Source organism: Sceloporus occidentalis, unplaced genomic scaffold (genome assembly GCF_023333645.1).
Source record: "Sceloporus occidentalis isolate IW3139 unplaced genomic scaffold, rSceOcc1.0.p SCAF_6, whole genome shotgun sequence".
Taxonomy (NCBI): Eukaryota; Metazoa; Chordata; class Lepidosauria; order Squamata; family Phrynosomatidae; genus Sceloporus; species Sceloporus occidentalis.
Window position 1 is genome coordinate 62,077,980 of NW_028316986.1, and position 15,092 is coordinate 62,093,071.

Below are 15,092 nucleotides of genomic sequence, written 5' to 3' on the forward strand. Positions count from 1 at the left end.
GTACATGTAAATATATTTAGGCTGTGCCTATGATATATAACATTGCAATTTAAAGTTATAACTGTAATATTGCTAGTTGCGTATGCCACAACTATTGCCATTACATTCAGTAATATACAGGAATTACAGTTTATGAGCAATATTCGTACAAAAACATTACTAACCATTCTGTATAGTGTTGTATGGGAGGTGACACCAACTCTAATGATGCCACTGACTTTAATGACTTAAATAGTTCAGGACCATATTATCTGAAGGTTGCTCTCTGATTCATCAGCAAGTACTATGACACGGGTGACTATCAGGAATAGGGCTTTATCAATAGTGGCCCACACCTTTAGAGCTTTCTCTGACACACATGGCCTCCTTGGTGCTAGTTTGATTTCAGTCTGCATTTACTATGCCACAAGGAACTTTCAGCTGGTGCTGGACTATTGCTGATTTTGAAAACATTTTTACAGTTCAAATTGCAAAGGAATTCCCTTGTCCTCAATGAGAAAGGCAATATACTTTGAAAGGTGTATGAAAGGCCTTCTGAATAAACAACACCTTGGTAATGTCTGGTAGATATAGTTCAAAAAATAACTTTTCTGAGTAGTGCTTTAGATGCATTAGGGCCAGACAAAATGCCACAATTGAAGAGTGCTTGAAAACCTGTAAGCTTACACTATTTTGTGTCATTTCGCTCCCTCCTACTGCCCAAAGGTTGATTTTCTTTAAGCTAAATATTAAATTTAAAGACTTAACATAGCCCTATAAGGAACAGTCACTACTGTTCAGCTTCATTTCCGCTTTGCTTCCTCAAGTGATAGGGCACTACAGATGATCATAGAAGAAGAAAAGGTTAACTCAAAGTTGCAATCACTTAAAAATGTGATTAAAAAGACACCAAAATTAAAGACACCAAATGTTAAAGATATCTGTTTTCATGAAGTAAGGAACTGGCAAAACCACCTCTAAGCATTCTTGGGCTTTTTACCCTACGAAATTAATGGAGTCCCCATAAGTCAACAGGTGCCTTGAAGGCACACACACATAAGAATCCTAAATAAATCTATACTAAATTCAGTAGGTTTCAGGTAAGGAAGACAAAATAAAGCATGTCATACATACCACTCTGTGTAGGGAAAATGTAGATTTGAACTAGATAGCAATAAAGTAGGAACAAAGAAAATATATCCTGTGAAACAGATGACATTGTGAGAAAGATGCTTAAGGAAAGTAATTCCTTAAATAAATAATTCTGCTGATACTGATGACCTGTGAAGTGTTCCTTACCCCGACACTCTTCATTATAGGTGAAAAATAAATATCTCAATAAATAAAAATAAGGATCCCACCTGCTTTTGTGATCCGCTGCTTTTTGGAAACCAAAAAAACCATATTTTCTTCATCAAGTTGAGCAGCAAGAGCATCACCCTCCAGTATATAGTATCCAAAGATCTAAGGAAGTCAAAGAAGACAGAGGATAATACAACTATATGTTGGAAATAAGCATATATATGTATACACACACAGAAAGAGAGGCATATGCACACATTCCTTCCTCTACCCTTCTTTCTCTCTCTCCCTTTGCACTTATTTGACAGTTTCTAGCACCAGCTACTGATAGCACACCATGAGGCTTGACACTTTGCGTAAGCATTTTTACAACTCTTCCCACCCTTGCAAGATAACAAATAGCAACATTTTCATAACCCAAGAAGTGCCTTGAAGCATAACATTTAATGAGCTGATTTAGACACTTGATTTCAACACTCCAAACTTTCCTTTATGGCTAAACCGAACAACCAGTACTTTAAAAGTTTAGAAAATACAATTTAAAAATTAAAAAAAAAATAAGGGTAGAAACTTCACTTACTGTCTTGAGTAGTACATACTAACTGTAGAAACTACATATATTCGTTATCTCTGTCAGTCATGACCCAATCCATTTCCCAGGGGGTTAAATGTAACTTTTAAGACCCACAACCAGTGATGAGGATGGTTATCTTGAGATATAGTAGTTTGCCCAAGGTCACCATCAAATGAGCTTTGCAGGTCAAAATGTGTTTTACAGTATTGTTCCATTCACTCACAATTTGTTGTTAACCACCTTTGTGTCAGTCCTGACTCAATGCCGACTTTGTGGATGAGACATCGCCAAGGCTGCTCTGTTTAGGTCCTGGTATGGACCTGGTATGGAAACTCAATACTATTCTGATTTCATCATTATCTACGTTGAATTTATGTAGATCCTCAGTAGACATTATTTTTTTAATTTATATTCAGCAGTTATCCTGCCTTTGCTCTTTCTTCCTAGATCTCTCTTAGTAGCTGTTCCAGGTCTGTGATGTTTTCTGCTAGTAATATGTGTCATCTGCATATCTTAGATTGTTGATATTCCTTCTTTTGTCTTCACCCCTCCTTCTTATTTGTCTAAGCTTAGTCTTAGACTATTTTCTGCATACAAGTTGACCAGATAGGATGAAAGGATGAAGCCTTGCCTGACCCTTTTGCCAATTGGGAACCATTCTGTTTCTCCATATTCTGTTCTAACAGTAGCCTCTTGTCCTGAGTACAGATTCCTTATCAGGACTATCAGATATGTTGGCATTGCCATGCATTTAAGGGCATTCCATAGCCTTTCATGATCTATGCAGTCTGAGGCTTTGTTATAGTCTATAAAACACATGTTGATTTCCTTTTGCAATTCTTGGTGTGCTCTATTTACCATCGTATGTTTGCTATGTGGTCCTTAGTGCCTACAATACCACTCAGCACATAGGATAACTAGATATGAATTGAGCACTTGACACTACATCCACACATAGCCATTCCTTCCCATGTTGGTATATTGTTTTCCAGGTTTGTACTCCAATTTTTAAAGTTCAGGAAGGGGCTCTAAATTCCACCAGCACATCACTTTTGCCCTAAGAAATGTAAAGCTTTAACTTTTGATTATAGGGTTGTATATTTAAAATGTTATTCCTTTGGGTGTGGAAAGTTTTCATAGTGCTACTGCAGCACAGTAAAGTGATAACGTGACAGACATGAAGATCGGGGGGGGGGGGGGCAATCTGAAGCATATCACTTTTAAACATTTTTAATACAAGACAGCAAAGGGGGAATGCCAAAACCCTATGGGTTTTTCCTTTTTGGGGCCCCCTTTGCTTGTACACTCAGTCAGTTGCCATGCACATCAATAGCCTCCCTTCAACATTCTTTATGCTTAAGAGTGTTTAGGAAATGTCTCAGTCTCTCCTGTAAAACCTTGAGCATGAACAAGTGTAGATGTTTTATACTGTTATGAGCATAACAAAATCAGAACCACACATCCCCTACCTAGACTATAAAGTAACTGTTTCAAAATGTAATTGTAATGCTTTTATAATTTTCCCAGGAAAAAGGAAATTATTTCATGGCAATAAACAAACACTGAGAACCAAATACGCACCTCTTACTAGCAGAAACCATTCCATCCTATCCTTTAACAGGAAAAAGTAGTCAAGGATATTGTATGAGAAAATGATGGCCATTTTCCTGATAATGTGATCCAACCAATATGCCACATAAGAGACAGAGGCATGGGTTGTAAAAAGGCCATCGCAGAAAACAGTACAAGATTACGCTGCAAATTAGAGGTAATTTTAACTAAATACTTAAGCACCTAAAATTTAGATAGAATCAAGAAAGTTACCATTGCTACATAACACCCTTACACTAGAAAATTTAATCATGAACATTTGTAAGTCACTTACAGATGGACATTTAACAGGGCAGTAGGGGGCAAAACTGAAAAGCTACATTCTTGTTGGCCCATAAAAAGCACATGAAATGTACATAATCTGTAGGATGATTCCGAAATGTGGTCTGAAGCACTATTCAAATGACAGACAAAAATGTTAGTGTCAAATATATCACAGATACAACAGAAAGAATGACATTTAAATGTCAAATATACTTTCTAGTCAGTGTACCTGTCCGTATGATTTGCAGGCAAATGCAATGTAAAAAATAATTTATGACTTGCTCAGGAAATACAGCCTTTGCCCTGAGGAGTAAATTTAATTGGATTCAGCAGAAGCAAGTAACAATTTCTTAGCCAAATACCTTAATCTTAAGAGATTTAAAACCTTGCAGCTGAATTGACATCTTTGGTGTGGCATGCAGAGCAGAGCCATCTATTTTCTTTTTACTTGTGAAAAATCTTTACATTTCTCTCTCAAAAACTGGGAAATACCGTGTATAAGTCAAAGGCCAAAGAATTTACAAAATTCCAGCAGGTGTAACTGTTTGTGCTCACATTAAAGGCTAGATGGATGAGAGAGTAGAGGGGGTCAGTACTACCTTCATCAGGAAATAGTTCATTTTTTAATAAGAGGTAAAGTATAGTATTTACATTAACCCATGGATATGGGGACTCAGTTTTTGGGAGTCAATTTTTGATGAAAATTTCTAGACTTATACATTAGTGTATACAGTATGTTTTGTTAATCAATATGGCTTGGGACTGCTTTGTTAGAGTTAGCAACCTTTTTGGTAATAAACTCTGGCAAACTCTGTGGGGTGACGGCACATGTGCCCACAGAGAGGGCTCTGCGTGCCACTTCTGGCACGGGTGCCATAGGTTCGCCATCACTACCTTAGAATCTGGAAATTGTCTTGTTCCAGTTATATCAAAAATTTACATTCTTCCATGTTATTACTGAGGAGATCAAAAACAAACAAACAGCTTTTCAACACAACAATAAAGTGTCAGGATTCCTAACTCTCCATTACTGGGTTGTCTCACTGAATGCTCTTTTGGCCTTGATTTTAGCAAAGTTTGATTTCATGAATGATGTTTTATTTGATGTTTAATTTTTGCAAGAAGATGTACCATATCTCTGAATTATTGTACCATGTATGTTATCATATAAACAAACCTGCAGCCAGTTTGTGTGGGGGGGGGGGGGGGAGAGAAAGGGATTAGTGATATTTTCAATAAATAAATTAGCATATAAGAGTTTATTTCAGCCCTTAACTAAGTGCTGAAAGCTGAAGGAGCAGCAGTGATACTCACTGTTTGGAGGCAAGTTTCAACCAATTATTTTCTTCCTGCATAAGGAGAGGATGACTAGATAGCCCACAAGTGTCTGAAAAGTGCACTAAGCCTCCAGGGGCTGTTGCAGGTCATCATGATTGAAGTGGAGGCAGACCGTGGGATAAATTCATCAACTCATGCTGATGCATGTGAACATGGACACTGAGCTCAAACCACATATTCTCTTCCAATTATTAATGTATTAACATAGGGATCTAATGATTAAAACTAAATCTTTTATCTAGTGGTTACATCAATGCTTCAGTGAGTTTCCTGCCTTTCAGATTAATAGGTGAAGGTTATTTTAAAGTAAGTTAATTAATATAAAGCTTACTAATAATTTTAATGAACACATATAAATGTTAGATTGACTCTCTGTATGCTCTGGTGTAAAAACTCTATCTCCATTCTTTCCATGTTATTTCTCCCTCTGGCATCAAATTTTCTGTTAAGGAAGTAATGACCGGAAACACATCTACTATGTTAACTGTGATATACCTGTATAATGCATTATATATTAATATTAGTAATGAATAAAGTGAAGAAGTAATAGCAGTTTCTCTAGCCTTCTTGTTATTTGCACTCACTGAAAAAAAGGATTAGAAGAAAACATCTCCACATTTCTCCATCTTCTGAATACTTTTCATATAGTTTTTATCAAAGTTTACATTATGGGTGGGAATCATGCACCAGATATTGGAGTGCATTTCCCAGAATTCCTCGCCACTGGCTTTACTGGCTAGAGCTGCTGTGACTTGCATTCCAACCACCTTTGGAAGAAAGCATGTTTCTCACTCCTGGCTTACAAGGAGAACTGGAGAGCGTTATTTTAAATTCTAGAGAAGACAAGAAGGATTTATAGACATATGAAGAATGATTTAAATACAGCTTTCAAAAGGTTAATGGTATAATATATGAAGCATTTAGCTATAGTCTAGTGATCTAGTTGGTGAAATGGGTTCTGTAATCAGTAGCACATTCATCTGAAGAGGACTATATGGACTTTAAATGCCAATTTAACCAATCATACCCTACCTCTAAGTGCTCATGATGTTCACTGCTGCAATAGTATAATACTTTAACATTAATTTCAGAGGTAACATATCAAATGGGAGCTGATGAACAGAGAGCTTCAGACATAAAAGCTCATTTTTTTCAGAAGAGATCATAGCTCTTAGGTGACTTACTTGTGAATATTTAAAATTTATTAATTTATAAAGGTATCATTTAAAACTTAGGCAGAGCATGAATATTTACATTTTTATTCCTTGCAAGTCTTGTCAGGGGTTGGTCCCAAATGATCGCTGAGAGCAGGAGGAGTAAATTGCCAGTGGGACCACCAAAAGCATGTAGTCAGTTGAGAGAAAGCCAGGATCAGATCCCCAAATAAGCAACCAAAGGCGGGATACAGACAGCCCCTTTGGGGCAGCCTGCACCCGCCCCTTTGTCTGTCGGGGATCTGCCACTTTTCCAGGCCTCGGGGAAGCGGCAAAACGGCGCTTCCCCACGACGTGGAAAGGGATGTCCTTGGGGCTTCATGACCCAAGGACACCCCGACAGTGGCGGGGAAAGGGAGAAAGGGGCCACACCAGCGATACGGGTGGTGGAAGGAGCTCCGAAATGGAGCTCCTTTCGGCGCCACTGAAAGGGCGCCACAAGTGCCCTACAGTGGCACCATGATGTGATGCCCGCGCCGCGCCATTTGGACGCAGTGCATCCATCACATCAAAATGGCAGCACCCATGTAGACAGGGTGCCGCCATTTTGACATACAGAGTACTTCCTAGGGTTGCGGGGCATCTGCAAAGGACGCCCCGAGGCAACCCTAGTACGTATCCAGGCTGGCGCTTTGCACTGGTCTGAATATCACCAAAGATTGGAAGGGTCAGGGCAGTGATCCAAGGCAAGCAGGAGATCAAATTCTAAATTACCATCTCCTAGTATGAGGTTGTAGGACTGGGTACCATCATCCAGTAGTCATGCTGGATAGGAATGGGGAGGGGAGAATATGCCTTCTATAGCAGCTGAGGAATGACAGGTTGGTAAAGGCTTCTATGAAGCTAACAGGCCTAAATCCAATTGTTATGTCCAATTATGGTAGACCCACTGAATCAATTGAATTTATGTAAGTACTGACTTACCAAGTTCCAACTGACACAATGGGTCCAGCTGAGTATGACTCTGTATGAGCCAGAATATTCCAGGAGCAGAACATGGCTGGATGCCTCGTTCTAACCTCAGAGCAAAGCAACGCACACAAGTGGTGCCGGACATCATCATCATCAACATCATTATTATTAGTGTTTGTTTATATAACATCATAAATTTACATGGCACTTTACAGACATCATCAAGTCAACATTAAAACCTGACAATGGCTTATAATCTAAAAACCATAAAGTATAAAACTATACAGTAATTAAGCAGATCATACAATTAAAATACAGAACTGTAAAAACAGATAATACATATAATCAAATCTTAGTTATACAACAATATTAAAATATTATTATTAATATTAATCATATTATTAATATAATACTGAAATTAAATTCCAAATGTTTCAGTGAACAAGTCTTTAATTTGGATTTAAAGCTAGCAAGAGAAAAGATAGTCTGCAGATGTTTAGGAGTGTGGTTCCAAGACATCACAGCAAGACAGCTGCCCCATGACACAGTAGAGGGTTCCAGATCTTTTGGAATGATCAAGAAGAAAAAGTGAGTTTTTAAATAGCAGTTTTAAGGTGGGTACACCTGGTGTTCAGTGATGAACTGGCCAGACATCATCCAGACAGTTCACACCAAAACTGGGGGTTGTTGGACAGATTGCCATGGGAATGGGGGCGGGGGGAGGACATTTTATTTGGCCTATGCAGATAGGGACTGAGACTAATGGGATTCTACCACCACAAGAGCAGATGCACCAGGTGAGTCCTTCTGCCTCAAAGCTTGTGTTTCACAGACTTGATAAAGCTAGATGGATTACTCAAGTTAGCTGATTTGAATGACTATCAGGTCTCAGACCTTGTACTTCAGCCTAGGTGGCATCTTTGAGATACACAGGCCAGACTGCAAAGGTTAAGCAAAAGGACAGCCCTAATAGTGCAGGAGTTATATTATAGGAGCATAGATGCTGGGAGCACTAGTTTTTCTCCCCCTCTGAATGCATGGAGTTCTTGAAGCTCTCTCGTTCATAGGATCATTATAAATTGAAGTAAAATTTACAATCCATAACAACAACAACAATCCATGTGGGCATGAGATACACCTTTTCCCTTTTGTATTCTGACTATATGCACCTTAATCTTACTGTAGACCTCTACATCACTGTTATCCATTTGGAGCCATTCATGTTCCTTTCTAAGCAAAGTGGGGGAAATGTGAGGGGGGGATGCACCGCAAGAACAAACATTTGCTGTTCCTGGTATGATGACAATCTGCAGCACTCTACTATATCAAGATAATTCCTTCTCCTCCTTCCCTCTAAGTAAGGCCTTTCTGATGAGAATAGTTTCATTCTTCATTTTCCTTTTTTAGAATGAGAGTCAATTTAGTTCTTATTACAATGCTCATGGAAATCTCTTGCCACTCCCACATTATTTGTGCTGCAGAGTGTAACACTCACCCCTGCTTAGTGGCAATAGCTTTTGTGAACTATACTGTCTCAATTTAAGACAGTCCTGATTAATCGTTTGTTGTCTCACTTTTACAGATGCTTTTAAAATATCCAGTTTTCTATCTCCTCTTCCTACTTTAAACCCTTTGTCCTCATCTTAGTCCAATTGTTGTATTATGAGTTCAAAGTGGTAGTTTGCATTATGGAAGCCAGAAAAAAAGCAGAAGAGGCAGAATTTTACTCTCCTCAGTAGGCTCAAGCAAAAGAAAACTGCTACAAACTGCAAACTACTCTCCCAGGTTGTATCTTCTTCCTGACTGATAAAGTTTGTCATCTTGACCACACTCAGATGTTGTTTGGTTTGGGCACACATGTTCCAGTTTTTATCAGTGAAATGTTGGTGGATATGTAATAATTACACCAAAATCATGCTTCAGGTAAATAGTTTCTTAATATTCCCCATTTTAGAATGCAGATTAGACCTAGTGGTCTCACGACCTGATTACTGTAACGTCCTCCTAGCTGGGCTTCCTCTTTCTCACCTCCGTCCTTTAATTTCTGTCCAGCATTCAGCTGCACGCATTATCACATCCGCCCATCGCTGTGACCATATATCTCCTGTGTTGGCATCCCTTCACTGGCTCCCCCTCCCTTTCCGCATTCAGTATAAGCTCCTGCTGTCGACGTTTAAAGCCCTCCATGGCAGGGATGTAGCTAGGATTTTAGGAAGGGGGGGGGGGTCCAGACTAAGTGCCACCATTATAATGGGGCTTGGGTGTGGCGGTGCAGCAGCACACGCCATTCATTTTTCTAATGGAAGGGGGGGTCTGGACCCCAAGAACCTGCCCCCCTTGGCTACGTCCCTGTCCATGGGCTGGCCCCTCCTTACTTATCAGACCTTATTTCTCCTCACCTTCCCACTAGGGCCCTCCATTCTGGTAGTCAAGGTCTGCTGTCCCAGCCCAGGATTTCCTCTGTCCCATCTCAGATTCACCCCTTTTCACTCGCTGCCCCTCACTCCTCGAACCTGCTTCCCCCGCGAGCAAGAGCCATCACTTCTTTAACCAGCTTCAAAACGGAGCTGAAGACCATGCTGTTCAGGGAAGTGTTTCCAGGCATTGCATAATTGTCACTTGCTATGTGATGTTCTTTTGTTGTCTGTTTTATTGAATCATTTCCTGTATTGCTATGTATTTTATATGTATTATCCTACTAGAGAGGCCCCTTCCCCACCACCACTCCCTTTGTGTCGTGTCTTTTTAGATTGTAAGCCTGAGGGCAGGGAACCGTCCAATTAAAAAGATTGTATGTACAGCGCTGTGTAAATTTACAGCGCTGTATAAATAAAGGTTAATAATAATAACAACAACAACAACAACAACAACAGGCTGGTTTAACATTGAATCTGGCTCAGACATGTTAGCATGCCATCATGACACCAACAAGAACAACAACAATTATAATAATAACAAAAATCTACCTCACACCATTCAGTACGCCCATCTGGGTTGTTGTTAATCTTCCTATAGAAGGTTTTAACATCTTGAGTTTTCACATCTGTACCAAAAAGGTCCTGGACTGCAGCATAGAATTTGTCATAATCGATTTCCTCTGCAGTGAAGAAAAATAATCCCCCACAGAGTATCAGTGTAAAAGCTAACAAATTAATATTTCTGGTTTAAATACTTTTCTCCATTGCCTCACTTCACTCGTACTAAAATCTATTATCAGTTCTTGAGATTTCTTTTTGTGCCCATTTTAGTTTGGAAAGCTTGCTGGCATTTACTGTGTCTAAAATCTGGATGTTTCTGAAAAAAGATAATCACAACCTCTTGTTTCCTAGCTCCTCATATTTTGAAAATATTAAGGCTGCAATGCTACATATGGGAATGACCTGGGCGTAAGTCCCCATGGACTCAGTGACACTTACTTCTAGGTAGACTTGAATAGGATTGCACTGTAAGACAAAATAAATATGGGTGGACACAGAGACTACAATGCAAGGTTCATTTCATTTCTTCTTTAGGAAGCATGACTTCTTACGATCTACCACCTGCTGCCTGTGCTTTAAGATCAGTCTCAGAGGTCCCACTAACTGGCCCACCTTTAAGGTCAGTTAAAGTGGCAGGCACTAAAGACAGACCCTTCTCACAGAATCATAGGCCTGTTACAGACTGCCAAAATAAAGCTGCTTCGGGTCTCTTTGGAGATATGCTATTTAAATGACACATGGGTCCTAAGAATCCAGAAGCTGCACCAAAGCTGCACTCCAGTGCTTAGGAATGGAGTGTGGCTTTGGTGCGACCTCCGGACTCTTAGGACCCATGCGTCATTTAAATAGCATACTTCCAAAGAGACCGGAAGCAGCATTATTTTGGCAGTCTGTAACAGGCCATAGAGTTGGAAAAGACCCCAAGGCCATCCAGTCCAACCCCCTGCCATGCAGGAACTCTCAATCAAAGCATCCCCGACAGATGGCCATCCAGCCTCTGTTTAAAGACCTCCAAGGAAGGAGACTCCACCACTCTCCAAGTATAACCTTTCTTCTGAAACTCCCTCCCCAAAAGATTTGTGGTTGGTACCATTAAAACATTTAGAAAATCAACTGTATATACTTGACTATAAGTTGAGCTCAAATATAAATTGAGGGCAGGTTTTGGGGCCAAAATTATGGATTTCAATATGAACTGTGGATAAACTGAGGGTAAAGCTTAGGGGCATGTCACAAAGGATATAAAGGAAACATCAAAGGAAAATGCCATACAAGCTACAAAATTCCAGCAGGCATAACATTTTGTGCTCACATTAAAGGCTAGATGGATGAGGAGGGAACTATGGTAAATTGTCGCTGTGTGATGTGTGTGAGGAGGCAACCAAGTACATGCGGGGTCAAGAAAATGGACACATATCAGGATGGAAAGGCAAAACAAAGAAAATGGCAACTACCTTAGCAATGATTACAGCCTTTAACTTTAATATGATAACTTTGCCTGATTTTAATCCAGAAAAGCTGACAAACATACGCAAACGTGTCTTCAAATCCTTCAGAGCCTGATTCCTTTTAGCACTCCTTTGAAGGGAAGTGCCAAAGGGCTGCTGCCACCACCATTTTCCCACCTAAGCATTCAGAAAGGTCTGAAGTGGTGACCTGGCGGAGGGTGTAGCAAGGGTTGGTGCGTCTTTTAGATGCTCCCAGAAGGGTCTAAGCTCTTGCCTTTTGGCACTCAACTCAAAGAAAGGGATGAACCCTTTTTCTTTTTTCTTTTCTTTTTAAGAATAAGATTTAAAGTACAGTACTTAGTTTGACCTGTAGAAAAGTTGACTCAAATATTTCAGGTCAAATATTTAACTATACTTTCTAGACCTATATATGAGTATATACAATAGTTCTCTCTACAGCTCTAAATGAATGTGCTTTATTGGTCACAACACTATTTAATTATGAAATTTGTATACTAGTATTTCCTTGGCTGCCTTTGATGCACTTAAGAAAAGCACACATATTTTACAAAATAAGTTTGTTAAAAATTACGTTTGTGTGTAAGACACACAGTGTTCCTTACCTGCATCTTTTACGTACAAGCCTAGCCTTTCTTCCCTCTTCTGAGCAACGGTTTTGTCAACTAATCTCTGAAAAAGCTTCAAGGAGTTTTTAAAAAGGATTCCATCAAGAATCTCAGGTGGCTCATCCTCATCTTGAAGCTTTCTTCTAGACATTCTATTTGATGTTTCAGGGCTTGTTTTCTCTCAGGTGTAATTTCTGATGTTAGCATTTGAGGAAATGCCAGCTGTATGACCTTGTCTGTTGCTTGGCTGAATGGTTACTGGCCTTCTTGTCATGCATTTCTGAGGCAGGCCAATGTCCTATCAGGTACCTGATGTCACAACACCTCATTGAGCCCCATTGGTCATTGGGTCACTCAAGATCACAAACCATCTTAACTAGCAAGGTGCTAGTTAATGAGTTCAATCTGTGTAAAGAGGCAGAAAGCACTGTTATGAGATTCAAAACACCCACTTTTTTGATAGATAACATACAGGGATTTGAACCTCTTAATTCAGCCAGTTGCACATACATAGGAACAACATTACTTCCTTCTTCCATCTCTGCCTGCATCTCTGTAATGGGATGCAATTACAATCAACTATAAAAGGAAAGAAACAGGAAGAGAATACTGTGTCCAGTTCTGGGCACCACAATTCAAAAAGGCTATTGGAAGGTGTCCACAAGAGGGTGAGCAAAATGGTAAAATATTGGGAAACCATGCCCTATGAGGACTGGCTTAGGGAAGTGGGCATGGCATACCAATAGAGCTGTTTCAAACAACAGAGACAGAATCTATTTTAGCTCTAACTAAAGTCTGTCAACAAATATGGAAAACAAAACAATGGCCCACAGATTGGAAGTGCTCATATATACTTTCCAAAACATGTCAGCCTACTCCTTTCTTGGGAGCTGGGTAGCTTTTCCTTCTGACCACTCCTCCTCTTCTTCTAATATTGAGCTAACCCACTTAATAAAATATTGGAAGCATAACAACACAAGCACTGAAGAGTCAAGAGTGCCTCATAGTGGGCAGTAGTAATAGGGTTAGATAGTTTGAGTAACCCCAAATGCCCTTCTCTACCTGTCCTGATCCCCTTGTTATGTAGACTGATATTCCTATGGATGTTTCCACCTGTTCTCCTTCCTAGAACCCTCTCAGCTCTTCCCAACAATGCAGCTGGACTAGCATAGCACCCTGACCCTGAGGAACTTTCTCATATTTAGAAAAGAGTTCCTATAATAAAGCCTTTTACTTTGTTTTGCTAAGCCATTGGTATCTTTGCTCCTTAGTCAGGATCTCTAATAGCTGCACACACTCTCTGTCGCAGAAGAGGGGCCTAGCTTGTTTTTGGACATCTACTGGGTCCCTTCTGTTTTCTGCTGGATAGGTGACATTACCCTTCATCCAATGAGGAGTCTTCAAGGAAGGACTCATGACAACAGAGCACTGGCTTTGCTTCCTTTGGTGAACCTTCATATTGTTTTCCCTTAGGTTCTACAACACCCAGCAGTCAAATCCTTTAGAATACAAATTTTATACCCATTTCCCCTCCATCTAGCCACTGTTCTTTATGGTCATATTTATTTTAAATGAATTGAATTGTGCAAAACTTTAATAAGGAAAGTTTTTTAATGACATGAAACTTTTTTATACCATTGTCTTATGATTGCAAGATTTTGTATGATATATTTTGATTAAAGTTTTAATTTAAAAAAAGAATTCAACTTAAGTTCTTGATTGTCTCAAGATTCAGAGTGCAAATGCAAAATAATTTATGTTGTCCATAATGTAGCATGGGCTATCTGTGAAACAAAAGTTTAATATCCGAAGCAGACCTTGACACAACATTGTAACATATGAGTCAAGATCCCAACAACCCCTAAACCAACAGAAAGTTCAAAACCACCTCAAAGGCTGCATACACACTGCAGAAATTATCCAGTTTGACACAACTCTACCATAGATCAGTGCTATGGGACTCTGGGAAATGTAGTTTGTTGCAGACCAGAGCTCTCTGGAAGAGAAGGCTAAATGTCTTACAAAACTACAAATCCCAGAATTACATAGCACTGAGCCATGGCAGTTAATGTGGTGTCAAACTGGTTTATTTCTACGTGCAGATACAGTCAAAGATACTTAATTCCAGCAAATACTGTTGTCTACTAACAGAGTAGAAATCAGAGACATAGATGTGTTAATCTGAAATATCAGTATACAAAGGGATCTCGTAGCAACTTTGAGACTGTGTGAAAGAAGTTGTATGAGCTTTCATAGACGTGGTCTAGTTCCTGGCTTTAGAGCTGTCTTGTATACATTGCCTGCTACCACTTGTTATTCAAAATCCTGCAACCAGGAGTTAAGTGCATGATTAGAAACTAGTTGCATAATAACAAATTCTACAAAATTAATTTCTAAAATTATAATCTTAATATTAGTAAATAAATATTTAAATTCAATATATTTACAGCAAGAGAAATTGTAGAGCATCAGTGTGTTTGTGAGCAACAAGAAAATACACAGAAGATGTTCTTTATCCTCTGTAAGGCTTTTTCATCCCAATATGGTTCAACTATACATTGGGTCAATGCATCAGCACTGATCTCTGTCTTCCCTGCAGGCTATGAAAAGAGTACTAAACAGAAAAACAAAATGTCAGCTATAAAAGCCAGAGGTAAGCAGTTCAGGACCCTTTCTTGTACTAAATAGATGTCATCCAGAAATAGGCTTACAGGTGATCCCAATTTTGCAGAAATCATGTCAGAGACCTTGAGGGAAGGGCCGACTCTCTAGATTTGGTCCCCCTGGGATCTATGAAAATAAATTATTTTTTGTTCTTGTGGGGCAAATGGTAGAATATGTGAGAG

The 15,092-nt window shown here is 39.3% G+C and overlaps 1 protein-coding gene across 1 annotated transcript in view; it reads right to left on the minus strand.

The window, feature by feature from the left end:
- Nucleotides 1-12,397, minus strand: part of WDR64 (WD repeat domain 64) — a 92,484-nt gene extending 80,087 nt beyond the window's left edge. Inside the window, exons 1-3 of the mRNA XM_089529450.1 lie at nt 12,244-12,397; nt 10,161-10,291; nt 1,341-1,443 (exon numbers count right to left, since the gene is read on the minus strand). Coding sequence (XP_089385576.1) covers nt 1,341-1,443; nt 10,161-10,291; nt 12,244-12,397 — 388 coding nt within the window. The remainder of the gene's footprint in view (nt 1-1,340; nt 1,444-10,160; nt 10,292-12,243) is intronic.
- Between the last annotated feature and the right edge of the window lie 2,695 nt (nt 12,398-15,092).